This window comes from Podarcis pityusensis (genome assembly GCF_964106645.2).
Source record: "Podarcis pityusensis genome assembly, chromosome: 2".
NCBI classification, from domain to species: domain Eukaryota; kingdom Metazoa; phylum Chordata; class Lepidosauria; order Squamata; family Lacertidae; genus Podarcis; species Podarcis pityusensis.
In genome coordinates, this window is record NC_138029.1 from 115,076,602 (window position 1) to 115,089,874 (window position 13,273).

Here is a 13,273-nt window from a genome sequence, read left to right on the forward strand (position 1 = left end):
TGGGGGAGCACCCTGTTGCAACAGTTCAATAAAGATCAGACTTACTAGCTGCTTTGCTTCTCAATATTCTCTGGCTGGTCTCTGTTATTTTCTCCTACTGATAGTGAACCCACTTAAGGACTCTATATGGGTTCTTGGGTACCTCATAAGGGAAAAGGAGCAGATTTTTTACTTATATCAGTTCTCATTTACAGAGTTCATCTGCTGAAGTGTTCCTTCCTTAGAGTTTTCTGGGCTTGCATCTCTTGCATCCTGTCTGCTTGCCAGATCAATGCAGACTAAACACAGTTTTCATACAGCTGCTGTAAGAACTGAAGCAGCTCCTCTCACAGATGTGGCCTTGACTAAAGAAAAACTTCCAGCCTTCTGGAAGCTTCTTGCAGTATCCAAAATCTTCTGGAATCTTCAAGAACTTTCAGTTAGTTCTGGAAAGAATGAAAGCTCTCCCTCGCCCCAACCACTCATCATCACGCAGTCCTCAAGGGTTGTTCCCCCCCCCCCCGAAGTAGAACAGTGTTTGCAGGACAGTGATTGGCCAGACTTCCTGCCAGTCATGATGCCAAGTCTACCTTCTCAGGCCAGGTTGGCAAACAACAGATTGGTTGGCTCTCCTGCCAGTCCTGAAACCAGCCTGGTGTCTCTCCCACATGCTTTCCCTTGAGAATCAGCTGCTTCAGGGGGAAATAAGCAGACTAATACTTAAAACAGCAACAACCCTGCTCTTATTCTGGTTCCGATACTGTTCTTTCTCCAGCCTCCCAAAAGAGAGTCGAGTCTGACACAGCTTTATAAAGACGAGATCATAACCTTACTGGCCTTACATTGCTCATTCGGTAAAGCATGAGGCTCTTAATATTAGGGTTGTGTGTTCGAGCCCCACATTGGGCAAAAGATTCCTGCATTGCAGGGGGTTGGACTAGATGACCCTAGTTGTTGTTCAGTCATGTCCGACTCTTCGTGACCCCCTGGACCAGAGCACGCCAGGCACTCCTGTCTTCCACTGCCTCCTGCAGTTTGGTCAAACTCATGTTGGTAGCTTCAAGAACACTGCCCAACCATCTCGTCCTCTGTCGTCCCCTTCTCCTAGTGCCCTCCATCTTTCCCAACATCAGGGGCTTTTCCAGGGAGTCTTCTCTTCTCATGAGGTGGCCAAAGTATTGGAGCCTCAGCTGCACGATCTGTCCTTCCACTGAGCACCCAGGCCTGATTTCCTTCAGAATGGAGAGGTTTGATCTTCTTGAAGTCCATGGGACTTTCAAGAGTCTCCTCCAGCACCATAATTCAAAAGCATCAATTCTTCGGCGATCAGCCTTCTTTATGGTCCAGCTCTCACTTCCATATATCACTACTGGGAAAACCATAGCTTTAACTATACGGACCTTTGTTGGCAAGACGATTCTGAAAGGACATCAGTTAAACCCCCCCCCCCCAGCCTTAATCCTGTTCTCAGTTTCCCTTTCCCTCCCCCAAGATGACCTCCATTGGCCGTGAACAACCAAAATCCCTTTCCTTCGTCTTATGTGGTAATTCAACAATCTCTATCCAGAGGCCCAAAATTTGCACATAACTCAATTATGCAATCACAGCCTTGTGTGCTTCGTAGAAACATAGATAGATAGATAGATAGATAGATAGATAGAGGGAGGGAACTGTCAGACGGGACCGTGTGTGATCTCACGAGAGCATCCACAGCCCAGAAAGCTTACAATTTTGGTGCCCTATATCCTGCTGTGCAAAGGGTTTCTAAGCCCCTTTGCCTTACTTACTGACCTCCAAGAAAGGTTTCTCAAGGCGTCTCCCTGACTTGACTTGCTAATCCCCAGAACGTAAAAGCCTCTGAAAGAAGTTCCAAGAACAGAACAGAGACAATTTAGGGAATTTCAGGGGGTGGTAGTAAATTCCCACTTATACAATTATTTTCTTTAAGGTGACTTGTTGTGAACAATCAGATACATCTATATGTTTTTTTTACAGATCCCCTCTTATTCTTTTGTATAACATGCACGAAAAATCTCCCTATCCATTTTCTCAGCATCTGCACCATGTTGCAAAGCCCTCTTCAGAGATGTGATCCCAAGCCCTCATTGTGAAGTTCTTTCATGTTGCAGCTCATGTTCAGGTATTCCTGTGTCAACAGTGAAGCTCTGAAGGGGGCTTTGCAACATCCAGTTTGGGTTCTGCCATGACTCCTGCTTTCTCGTCTTTCCCCTCAAAGATGTCCGCCATGGGTGTAGACAGGGGGGGGCAGGGAGGGCAGCTGGCCCCTTAAATAAATAAATAAAAAACACTTAACTAACTGACCAATTGTGTCACAGATTTCTCAGTTCTGCCCTCCCCACAAAAGTCCCCCTCCCCCCCAAAAAAATCCCTGGCTGTGTTTCAGTTTTTGGAAAACCAGACCTGTAGTGACTTGGGTGCTAGGCAAGGCCGGGTTTATGTATAGGCTGAGTAGGCTGAAGCCTATTGTTGTTGCTGTTTAGTTGTTTAGTCGTGTCCGACTCTTCGTGACCCCCTGGACCAGAGCACGCCAGGCACTCCTGTCTTCCGCTGCCTCCCGCAGTTTGGTCAAACTCATGCTGGTAGCTTCGAGAACACCATCCAACCATCTCATCCTCTGTCGTCCCCTTTTCCTTGTGCCTTCCATCGTTCCCAACAGAAAGATGAAGCCTAGGGCCTCTAAATCTAGGGGGCCTTGCCAGCCTGCCCGCTCCCCATCACTGCAGTCTCCCCTCTCCCAAAATTGCACACCTGAGACTTCATGCGAGGGCATTTCTTCCCCATTTCAATGACATTTTGCTTCAAAAGGAAAGGCGGATTTGGACATCGTCTTCCTCCATAATTCTCTACGGGAGAGGTCACGTACTCAACTTGAATACCACCCTCCCCCATAATCCTTGGGATATACAGTCAAGTACACAGCATTTGTAGGGGGACAATGAACATCCATTGATGGGTTGCCTGAGGCAGGTGTTTCCACAGCCCATCTTCGGGAAGGCCAGAAGGCAAGGATATGCATTGATAGTTTTATTGTTCTTTAGGTGGCGGGTACTTAAGATGTACTTAAGGTGGTGGGTACTTAAAAAGCAGAGACATCACCTTAGGAGACACCAGGTTCTAGGTCTGGGCAGGCCTGAACCTTGACATCGCCCCTGCCCTGGCATATGCAAGGATGCTCATCATGGTGGCTTTGAGATGTTTTCAAGTGCAACTCCCATAATCTCCAGCTGGCATGGCCAGTGGCTAGGGATGATGGGATTTGTAGTCCACAACATCTAGAATGCACCATTCCGGCTACAATCGCATGAGCACATATTGTTGTTACCAGGTTTGTTATCTGAATGATGGTGTGATGTTAAATCTCTCTTCCCTTGTTTTCTCCAGACGCTGTGGAATCTGGACTAAAGCGGCAAAAAATTAAATGTCAGGGTCTAATGGAGGCACAGTTTTAGGAGAAACAGAGAATCATAGACTTGTAGAAGTTGTAAGGGACAGTGAGGGTCATCAAACAACTCTGTGCAACGCAATAATCTTTCACCCAACGTGGGGCACGAACCCACAACCCTGAAATGAAGAGTCTCGTGGTCTACAGAAAGACAAGTCATATAGTTGATCTGATACAGGGAGCCAGGATGGGCTCTTGCATTTAAAGTTACTGGTGGGAGTGACACTTCCTAGATCTTACATCAAACCAATCTGTAATAAAAGAAAGCAATTTATAGCAACAATACAATAGATATCATTATAAAAGATGCAACATCTATTTTCTGCATCACTTCTAAATGAACCGCAAGCAATAAACTGGTATCATTCCAACAATAAAAGCTCACTGCAAATTGATTTTGCGTTACCCAACAGTGTGTCCATTTGAAAACAGATGTAAAGGGGGGGGGGGGGTTACGCCAAGACTGCAGCCTCCAATTCATTTTTTCACTCACTTGTGACATGTGCAGGGAAGAAAAGGCATGGATAAACTAATCCAAGGTGGTTCGGTTCAAGTGTCACTGTTTTTGATGTATATAAACTACAGTACCTGGAAAGTTGCAGGATAACGTACTTTACATATATAACAGAAACTTGGGTGGTAGCTGCAAAGGGTATTTTCTCTGCTGTGGCCTGCTGCCAGTTTTTCCTGACCTTTCAGATATGGTCTTTGATGAGATGCAAGGCAAAATATTGAGCTGTGAATCAGAGGAGTCCCTAGTTTGACTCCTGCTTCTCTGCTTGAACTTGAGTGGCAGGTGGGGTTGGCCACATTTTCATTGGCTTTCTGTTAGGTCAGTCAGGAGAGGAAGCCCGCCTCTTGTCCCTCCCCCAGGCAGCTTTCCCAAAAGAGGCACTTGTTTGGTTCATGTTCTCTCTGACTAAAGTGATATTTCACTGACAAAGGGCTGCACCCAACTCCAAGGCAGCTGAGATTTTGAGTAATCTCATCTGAATTCCCTGGAAAGGGAACACGCCCATTTGCAGACGCAATAGAGAGAAAACGAAACCATCTCCCTCTCTTCCTGGCGAGGCAGCAGCCATGGCTGCTTCTGGGGGTCCCGTGCAGGATCTCTGCGAGGAAGCCACTTGCTCCATCTGCCTGGATTATTTCACGGATCCAATGATCATCCCGGAGTGCGGGCACAACTTCTGTCGATCCTGCCTGATCCAGTGCTGGGGGGAATCCGAGGGAGAGGCTTCCTGCCCTCAGTGCAGGGAAAGGGTGGAGCAAAGCAGCATTAGGCGAAACCAGCAGCTGGCAAATGTTGTGGAAATAGCCAAGAAATTCAGCCATCTGTGGGGGAAACAGCAGGGGGAAGGAAAGGGGAGGGTCTGCGAGAAGCACCAGGAGCCCCTGAAGCTCTTCTGCCAGGAGGATGAAGCCCCCATCTGTGTGGTGTGTAATGTATCCAAGGAGCACAAAGGCCACGAGGCGGTTCCTCTGGAGGAGGCGTCCCAGGAGTACAAGGTAGGAAAAGGCAGTGGGTCTTTCTTGGGGGTGGAAGAGCTGCTGACAAGAGGGGCTTGCAGCAGCAATAATAATAATGATGATGATGATGATGATGTAATGTATTCTCTCTACTTGCCTCCCAAAAGGAATCCTCCAGCAAGAGATCTTGTGCAGCCTGATAAGACTAAACTTATGAAACTTTATACGATAATATTTTTTTTTTGAGGGATTAAAGTGCCGCCAGTCACCCCCTGAATGCAAGCTGCAGTTACTCCTCTGGGACAAAATATTACAACATTTAGGATTAATTTTATAAAAAGGAGGGGGAGATGTTGGAGGTGTGCTCAAGTGTGGGGCACAAATAGCAAACCCCCATGTTTCTCAGCTCTGATATAGGGCAGCCCCATTTCTGTCTCCTCTTGGAGGAAAAGGGGGAACCTCTGCAAATGACCCAGGGATGTGGGGCAGGGAGCAAACATACAATCAGCTTGCCTGTTAATGTGTAATGCAGCCCAACTTGGACTTTGTTTTCTTTTCAGGATCAGATCAGCAGCTGCCTAGACAATGTGAGGAAGGAGAGAGAGAAAATTCTGAAATTTAAAGCAGACACAGAAAAGGAAAGCCAAGACCTGCTTGTAAGCACCATTGTTACTGCCTTAAGATGAAAAATGCTATAGTCTAGAATCAATATCTGGGGGGGAAATGAATATGGAATACAGAAAGTGGTTTATTTTTTATCAGCCTGATCTCCTACAGCGCATGAAAGACCATTTAAAGGAGGGGGTGGGCTGTAAGTTTTTACAAAGCTCTTTCTCTGCTGAATATGTCAGAAGTTGCCTTCCAGGGGAATTGGGATACCTGGCCTCCTCATCCTTTAACAGGAAGCTAGATGCCTGATTTTGGCCCACTGTTCTCTTCTTTCAATCTCTTTGCTGCAGAAACAAACAGGTGAAGAGAGGGAAAAGATGGTGGCTGAGTTCAGGCGACTGCACCAGTTTCTGGAAGAACAAGAGAAACGTATTCTGGCCCAGATGGCAGAAGTGGAGAAGGAGATTGCAGCCAAAAGGGAGGAGCACCTGGCCAGACTCTCCAGGGAACTCTCCTCTCTTGACAGCCTCATCCGGGAGATGGAGGAGAAGCTTCAGGAACCAGCGAGTGAACTCCTGCAGGTGAGGCCTCATCCTGATGTGAGAGGGTGGAGGGTGCTGCTTCAGACTACAGGCATTTCTTGGTCCTCCACGCTCCCTCAGGCATCAGTCCTGGGGTCGCAAAAGGGGCCCTGCTAGGTCAAACCACAGGCCCCTTCATTCTAGCATTGTGTTTTTGCATTGGCCAACCAGAGGTCTCTGAGAAGCCTAAAAAACAGTAGTGCTCTCCAAACCTGTGATTTCCAGCAGTTGCCACTCAGCTGCTTAGTATTTATAACTGACTGCAGAAGTGGCTCCACTGACATCTTTCTTTCTTCCCTTCCAGGATATTGGAAGCTTCTTGCAGAGGTAAGTGATGGAAAACCCCTGCCTTATTATTCTGCCAGGAAAGTTCCTGTTTAACAGGTGGGAAACTCACTGTCCAGTTCCTCCTTCCAGAGATAGCTTAGGACTCCATCATCCATTTCACAAAATCACAGTCAAAAACAGGGACACATTTTCGTTTGTAGCTATTGGTCCCATCTACAAACACAGACAGGAAGCCATTCCCATTGCATATTTCTGAAGGCCCTTCTCTGTGATGGATTCAATTACTCTGCAATTGATACAAAAAGGGGAGACATTCCAAAGGGGCTTGTAAATATCTTCACTATGACTTACCCTTAAATATCCAGTGTATTTCTGGCTTCTGCAGGTTCTTCCTCAGCCATAAGAAGGTGAGAAAGGGCCCTGCTGGACCCGGCCAGTGGTCAATTAAGTCCTGCATCCTGTTTTCACAGTGACTAACCAGATGCCAGTGCAAAACCCGTGATCAGGATCCGAGCCCCAGAGGACACTCCCCTCCTGTGGTTCATAGGCCCCACTGCCTTTGACCCACCCATCATAAATAGTAGCCTCTGAGAGCCTTGTCCTCCAAACAACTTCAGACACTCATGAATTTTGAGAATCTTCCATGTTTAGAAAATATTGCTTTAATTTCTAATATTTTCTCCATTTTTAAAATATAACCACTGTGCTAAAGTACATTTTTAATGTTAATTGCAAAAGTCATTCTAAAGCATTCTGAACTTTCTTATATTTCAGAAATGCACATATAGTGGTACCTTGGTTGTCAATCCGTTCCAGAAGACCATTCAACTTCCAATACCTTCGACAACCAAGGCGCACTCTCCCATTGGGGCAAACGCTCCAGAAACAACAGTCAACAGCCGCGTCAGATGTTCAACTTCCAAGGAGCGTTCGAAGACGGAGGACGAGTTTTCAGTGTTCGGGAGCTGAAACGTTCGACTACAGAGGCGTTCAACAGCCGAGGTTTGACTGTACCAGATCTATTTAGTTTTGCTCATTAATCACTTGAAATGTTTCACTAAAACTGGTTTAGTCCTAAAATCTTTGTGTAAGGACCCAGCTTCTTTACCTTCAATCTCCTGTTCCTATATTTCCTTCAGTATATTTTGGAAACAGGTGTGTGTCGGTTTTCCTTCAACTTGTTAGGTGCTCTCTAGATCCACAGATTCCTTTTGCCATAATAATAATAATAATAATAATAATAATAATAATTTATTTATACCCCGCCCATCTGGCTGGGTTTCCACAGCCACTCTGGGCGGCTTTCAACAGAATATTAAAATACAATAATCTATTAAACATTAAAAGCTTCCTGAAACAGGGCTGCCTTCAGATGTCTTCTAAAAGTTTGGTAGTTGTTTTTCTCTTCGACATCTGGTAGGAGGGCATTCCACAGGGCGGGTGCCACTACCAAGAAGGCCCTCTGCCTGGTTCCCTGTAACTTGGCATCTCACAGTGAGGGAACCACCAGAAGGCCCTCAGCACTGGACCTCAGTGTCCAGGCAGAATGATGGGGGTGGAGACGCTTCTTCAGGTATACTGGACCGAGGCCGTTTAGGGCTTTAAAGGTCAGCACCAACACTTTGAATTGTGCTTGGAAACGTACTGGGAGCCAATGCATAGGAAAAACCCTGCTCCCAAGTCTTCATGGTGCCTTTATCATCAGGATAAGACACCTGCCTTGTCAGAAAGCTCCTTGCATTGGAAGGATGGTGGCTTCACTTTGTTCTTCTCATCCAAGGTCTCAGGAGAAGGAGAACTTAGAGGATCCTCTTGTGGCTTTTCCTCCTGCCCTGAAGTGGAAGATTTGGGAGTTCTGTGATATAAATCCCTTCCTGGAGGGAGTCATGAAGAAATTCAGAGGTAGTAAAGATGGGCTGAAAGTACTTTGTACTGGACGTTTAGAAGTGTTCATGACAGGCTCCTAGTCATACGGAATATTAGCCATGCCTGGAAAATAGAAGGCTTTTTATTTATTCTCTTTCAATATCTAGAAACCACACTTTGCTATGTAGATGACTCACAACTGATTTTACTTAGGCAATTGAAAAAGGAGGATAAACCTTTATTGCTGGGCTCCTGAAGCTCCTGCGAGATCTTGGGGGAGCCTGCCAGATTCCAGTCAGCAAGGTAAAAGCCTTGAAAGTGGTTGCCACAAAGGGTTTAGCCACCACTCAAATCACTTTTAAGACCTTACTTGGTTCTGAGAGGCTCCTGCGAGATCTCAAGGGACCGTTTTGAGATCTCTGATGGCAGGGGTGATTCCGGGGGTCATTCTGACTTTGCTCTATTTGCCTTTATGCACAATCTCCAGGAATGTAACCCTCCCTTAAGTTGCGGGTTGCCTGAAAAAAGTTGTTCTTGACCTCTTCCCATCTCTCAGCCAGGCTTTGGGTGCTTTCACACATCTCACTTTTGGGGCATTTCTCCTGTTCCTTTGGCCCTGAGATTGATGTAAGCGGGGCAGAAGGAGAGAAGAGGGCTGTCACAGAGCCAGCCAAGAGCAGAGGGGACTGGGGTTGAGGCCTCCTGTCCTGGAACAGGCATGTCTGGACCTTGTTGTTGATGGGGAGATCTTCTGGGAGTCTTCCTCTTCCTTCCAAGATTTTTGCAGGCCTGAACCTTGACATCACCTTATGCAGGGATAGCTGGTATGGGGAATTTCAGATAGTTTTAACTGCAACGCCCATAATCTCCAACTGGCATGGCCAGTGGTTAGGGATGATGGGACTTGTAGTCCACAACACCTGGCTACTACCTCATGAGCTCATATAGTTCATTCCAGGTTTGTTGTCTGAATGATGGTGTGATGCTAAATCTCTGTTCCCTTTTCTCTCCCAGACACTGTGGAATATGGACTTCAGCTGCGGAAAGGTACATTTCTGGGTCAAACAGAGACACTAATTCGGGAGAGATGGGATCCACTTCTCACAAGACCAGGCCACTGCAGCTCTTCCTTCCATGCCTTATTTCCCAGAGGCATCTGTTACATGAGAGCAGCATGCTGGGCTAGAGGGGCTCTTGGCCTGATCCTGCAGACTCTTAGGAAGCCCCCAGCCCAGGATGGCTGGCTTTTCTGTGCCGAATCTCCATAAGACACAGGGGTGGTGTGAAGCCAAAGGCTCCCAGTACATGAGGGGGAAATATCCCTTTGAGCCATACAGGGTCCCCACTCATTTTATGTAAGAGAAAGGTGTAAGAGTGGGAAATACATGAACACAAATAGCTCAGAAAATGGCTGCAACAACCTTTGGGGGCTGGAAGGTAAAAGGGTTCTGGTGTCAGTGGAGGGAGCTGGGGGCTGCCTGAGTGTGAACTCCAGGGGTCCGGCTTCTTCAAGATTGGGGGTCTTCCCTCAGCTTTTGTGTTGGAGGGAAGACATGACTACTCTTCTTAAACTAGAGAAACCTGAATAAGCTTAAAAGAGCAGGACAGAATTACACCACAGACCAGGGGAAAAGGCTCAATGGGAAGACAGAAATCACACCTGGACACCACAAAAGAGGAATCATAAGATCTGGAAAAGGTGCAGCAGAAGGCAGCATAAAGGAAACTCTTACTTACCTTTAAAATTATATTCTGGGATTCTTTTAGAAAACAGTGAGTAAAATATGTAAAAGCTAATCAATACAATAAACTAGAAAAACCCATTACATTTAACAAAACAAAAGACTAATAGCAGCAGTGGCAACATCCAACATCCCACATAATTTCCAAAGTGCAAAAGTGTGTCTTTAAAAAGAAATCACTTGACTAACTTTCCACAACGTGGCAGGAGGAGGGGGAGGGCTGCAGAGCAGATCTTCTTCCTAATGTCCATCAGCCTGACCAATTTTTAAATGGGCTTCTCCTGATGCTTCCACTCCCCCCCCTTTTTCATAAATGGGAGGAACAGTGAAGAAAAAGACGAATTATATAGCCAAATCAGGTCTGGGGAGCCAGGATGGGGTCTTTGCATTGAAGGTGACAAATGTGTGTGTGTGTGTGTGTGTGTGTGTGTGTGTGTGTGTGTTTGTGTGTGTGTGTGTGTGTGTGTGAATGCATTAACGATTAACACAATTCATAGGAAAAGAAAGCCATTCATATCAACGATGTAATAGAACCATCTATTTTCTGCATTGCTCTAACCAAACTGCAAGATAAAATTAAGTTTGTTCTTAGCTAACTGCTCATAGTTTTCCTGGGGGAAACAAACCATAGGCCCAAGCACCTCCCAGGGACTCCTGCATCACACTGCAGAACATGGAAGGGAGTCCCTCAGAAGGTGGTAGACTCTTCATCCTTGGAACTTACAGGGAAGTTGCAAGGGTTCTATGTAGAGAATGTGTGTTAAGTACTTCAAACACTTGAAAGAACTGCAAATATTTCAAGAATCATTAAGAACCTGTCTTGAATGCAGAGCCATGGAGACCCTGTTCATTTCAGAGCGGATGCTATTTCTGTCATGTACCTAAAACAGAGTCAGCTTCCCGGTTGACGTCGTTTCTCTTCTCTTTCCTCCTCTGCCCCCACAGAAAACGTAACTTTGGATCCAGACACAGCACATCCCCGCCTCATCCTGTCTGAGGATCGAAAGAGTGTGAGAGATGGAGAAGTGCGTAGACGCCTGCCGAACAACCCTGAGAGATTTGACACACATGGCGATGTGCTGGGATGTGAGGGTTTCACATCAGGCAGACATTTCTGGGAGGTCATTGTGGGAAGAGAGGAGAGGTGGGGGGTGGGGGTGGCCAGAAAGTCTGTGAAGAGGAAGGGTGAGTTCTGTTACAATACTAGGGAAGGGATCTGGGGTTTGGGGAAGTGGGACGGTGGGTACAAGTTATGCTCCCCCCTTGATGCCCCTGTTCCAAGTGAGGAGCCAAGAAGATCCGAGTGACTCTGAACTGTGAAGGGGGACAGGTGTCCTTTTATGATGCTGATACAGCAGCCCTTCTCCACGCATATCCGGCAGCCCCCTTCTCAGGAGAGACCCTCCAGCCCTTGTTTTACGTTGGCAAGAAGGAGAACCTGATACTATGTTGACCGAGATGGAGACAGGCAAGCTTATATTCATTGGCATCATGGCACATTAAGGCTCCTCTTCAGGACTGAGCTGAAGGAGAAACCTTATTTGCAGAACTGTGATTGGCCATCCCTTGTGTCAATCATGATACAACTCTCCCTTCTTGGGCCAGTTTTGTAAATGACACTGATTGATTGGGTCCCCTGTCAGTCCCCAAACTTGCCTGTTCTCTCTCCCTTGGGAATCTGTTATTCGTGTCTGTGCAGAAGGTGCAAAAGGAGGAAAGAAGCAAGAAAATAATTTAGTAAACAACAGCAACCCCACACACATTCCAGTTTAGATGTAGTTCTCTCTCTTGACAAGTTTTCTACAGACAATACCATCATCTTTTCTGAATAAAACCAGAATTATGCACGAACATCACTTAAAACCTTCCTCAGCCTCAATCCTGTTCTCAGATTCCCTTTTCCTCCTCCAAGATCTCCACTGGCCAGGGAGATGGAAGTTCCAAAATCCATTTTTTTGCTACTCCTCAGGGAAGCTTATGTGGCAATTCAGCAAAATCTCCATATCCAAAGAGACCTGTTTGCTAGTTTGAGTACAGGCGGTCCAAAACTCATACACAACTTAACTTGCGTGATCACGGCCTGAAGCCCTTCGTCAAAACAAATTACTAAATAGAAAGAGGGTGAGTCCGGGAAAATCTCTTGCAAGGGACTGTATGAGATCTCACAAGGGGGGGGGACTTTGGCAGTGGGGGGAAAGAGTTTCTAAGTCTACCTTGCTTTCTGGCCTCTAGAAAGGTTGCATAAAGCTCTCAAAATCTCTGGCTTCGAACAAGTAGGGATGATGAAGAAGAGGGGTTTGGACTTGATATCCCGCTTTATCACTACCCGAAGGAGTCTCAAAGCGGCCAACAATCTCCTTTCCCTTTCTCCCCCACAACAAACACCCTGTGAGGTGAGAGGCTGAGAGACTTCAGAGAAGTGTGACTAGCCCAAGGTCACCCAGCAGCTGCATGTGGAGGAGCGGGGAAGAGAACGCGGTTCACCAGATTATGAGTCCACCGCTCTTAACCACTACACCATGCTGGTTGTGTGGGGGGCATTTTTGAGGGTCTTCCTGACTTGTGCAATATTGCCTTTGCATGCTGACTCCAGGAATGTAACCCTCACATAGGTTTCAGGCCTCGATGGAACAAAATCCCCTCTGACAGTGAAGAGCCTCTGTCAGAAATTCTCAGGAAAGAAGAATGACAATCTAGAGGATTTCACATGGGGAGGGGGATTCCCATGTACAGTGGTACCTCGGGTTAAGAACTTAATTTGTTCTGGACTTCTGGGGTGGCGCCTCCGGCAATGGCTGCCTCCCTTCTGAACTGGAGGGACCAGCTCCGCGTGAAACGGGTCGTATCCGCTGCGGCGAAGAGGGGACCCTTTCAAAAATCACAGGCGGATGAAGCCTGTGACCATGGGACTCGGCGGGCACCTTTAGCACCCCCCAACCCACTAAGGAACCCACCAACGGGCTCCAAAGTGAAGAGGGGGAAGCGGCGCGGTGCTGAGAGTCATCGGCTATTTCCGTGGAGTGAAGCCGCATTGCTGTTGCCGGAGAGCGCTGCCTTTTCCTGGAACAATTGGGACTTTAAAACAACAACCCGTGAGTAGTACGGAAATTGGATCCTTTAAATATTTTTAAATTCAGCACTGATCGGGGAAGGTACAACCAGGAAGTCTGCCTCCCCTTTCTGTAAATATTTTAAAGCAAAGAACCTCCAACTAAGGTCGTGGAGAACTCTACTTTTTATAAAAGATTTTAATTCTACCGATTGAAATCACAAGG

The 13,273-nt window shown here is 46.7% G+C and overlaps 1 protein-coding gene across 1 annotated transcript in view; it reads left to right on the top strand.

Annotated features, from left to right (window-relative positions):
• The window catches only part of LOC308465286 (uncharacterized protein), a gene marked incomplete at its 5' end in the record, with an annotated part of 27,671 nt that extends 16,124 nt beyond the window's left edge, over positions 1-11,547 (top strand). Inside the window, 8 exon segments of the mRNA XM_080985109.1 lie at positions 4,449-4,951; positions 5,473-5,568; positions 5,872-6,102; positions 6,407-6,429; positions 8,171-8,292; positions 9,271-9,303; positions 10,944-11,288; positions 11,291-11,547. Of these exon segments, the coding sequence (XP_080841235.1) occupies positions 4,449-4,951; positions 5,473-5,568; positions 5,872-6,102; positions 6,407-6,429; positions 8,171-8,292; positions 9,271-9,303; positions 10,944-11,288; positions 11,291-11,451 (1,514 nt within the window). The 3' untranslated portion in view covers positions 11,452-11,547.
• Between the last annotated feature and the right edge of the window lie 1,726 nt (positions 11,548-13,273).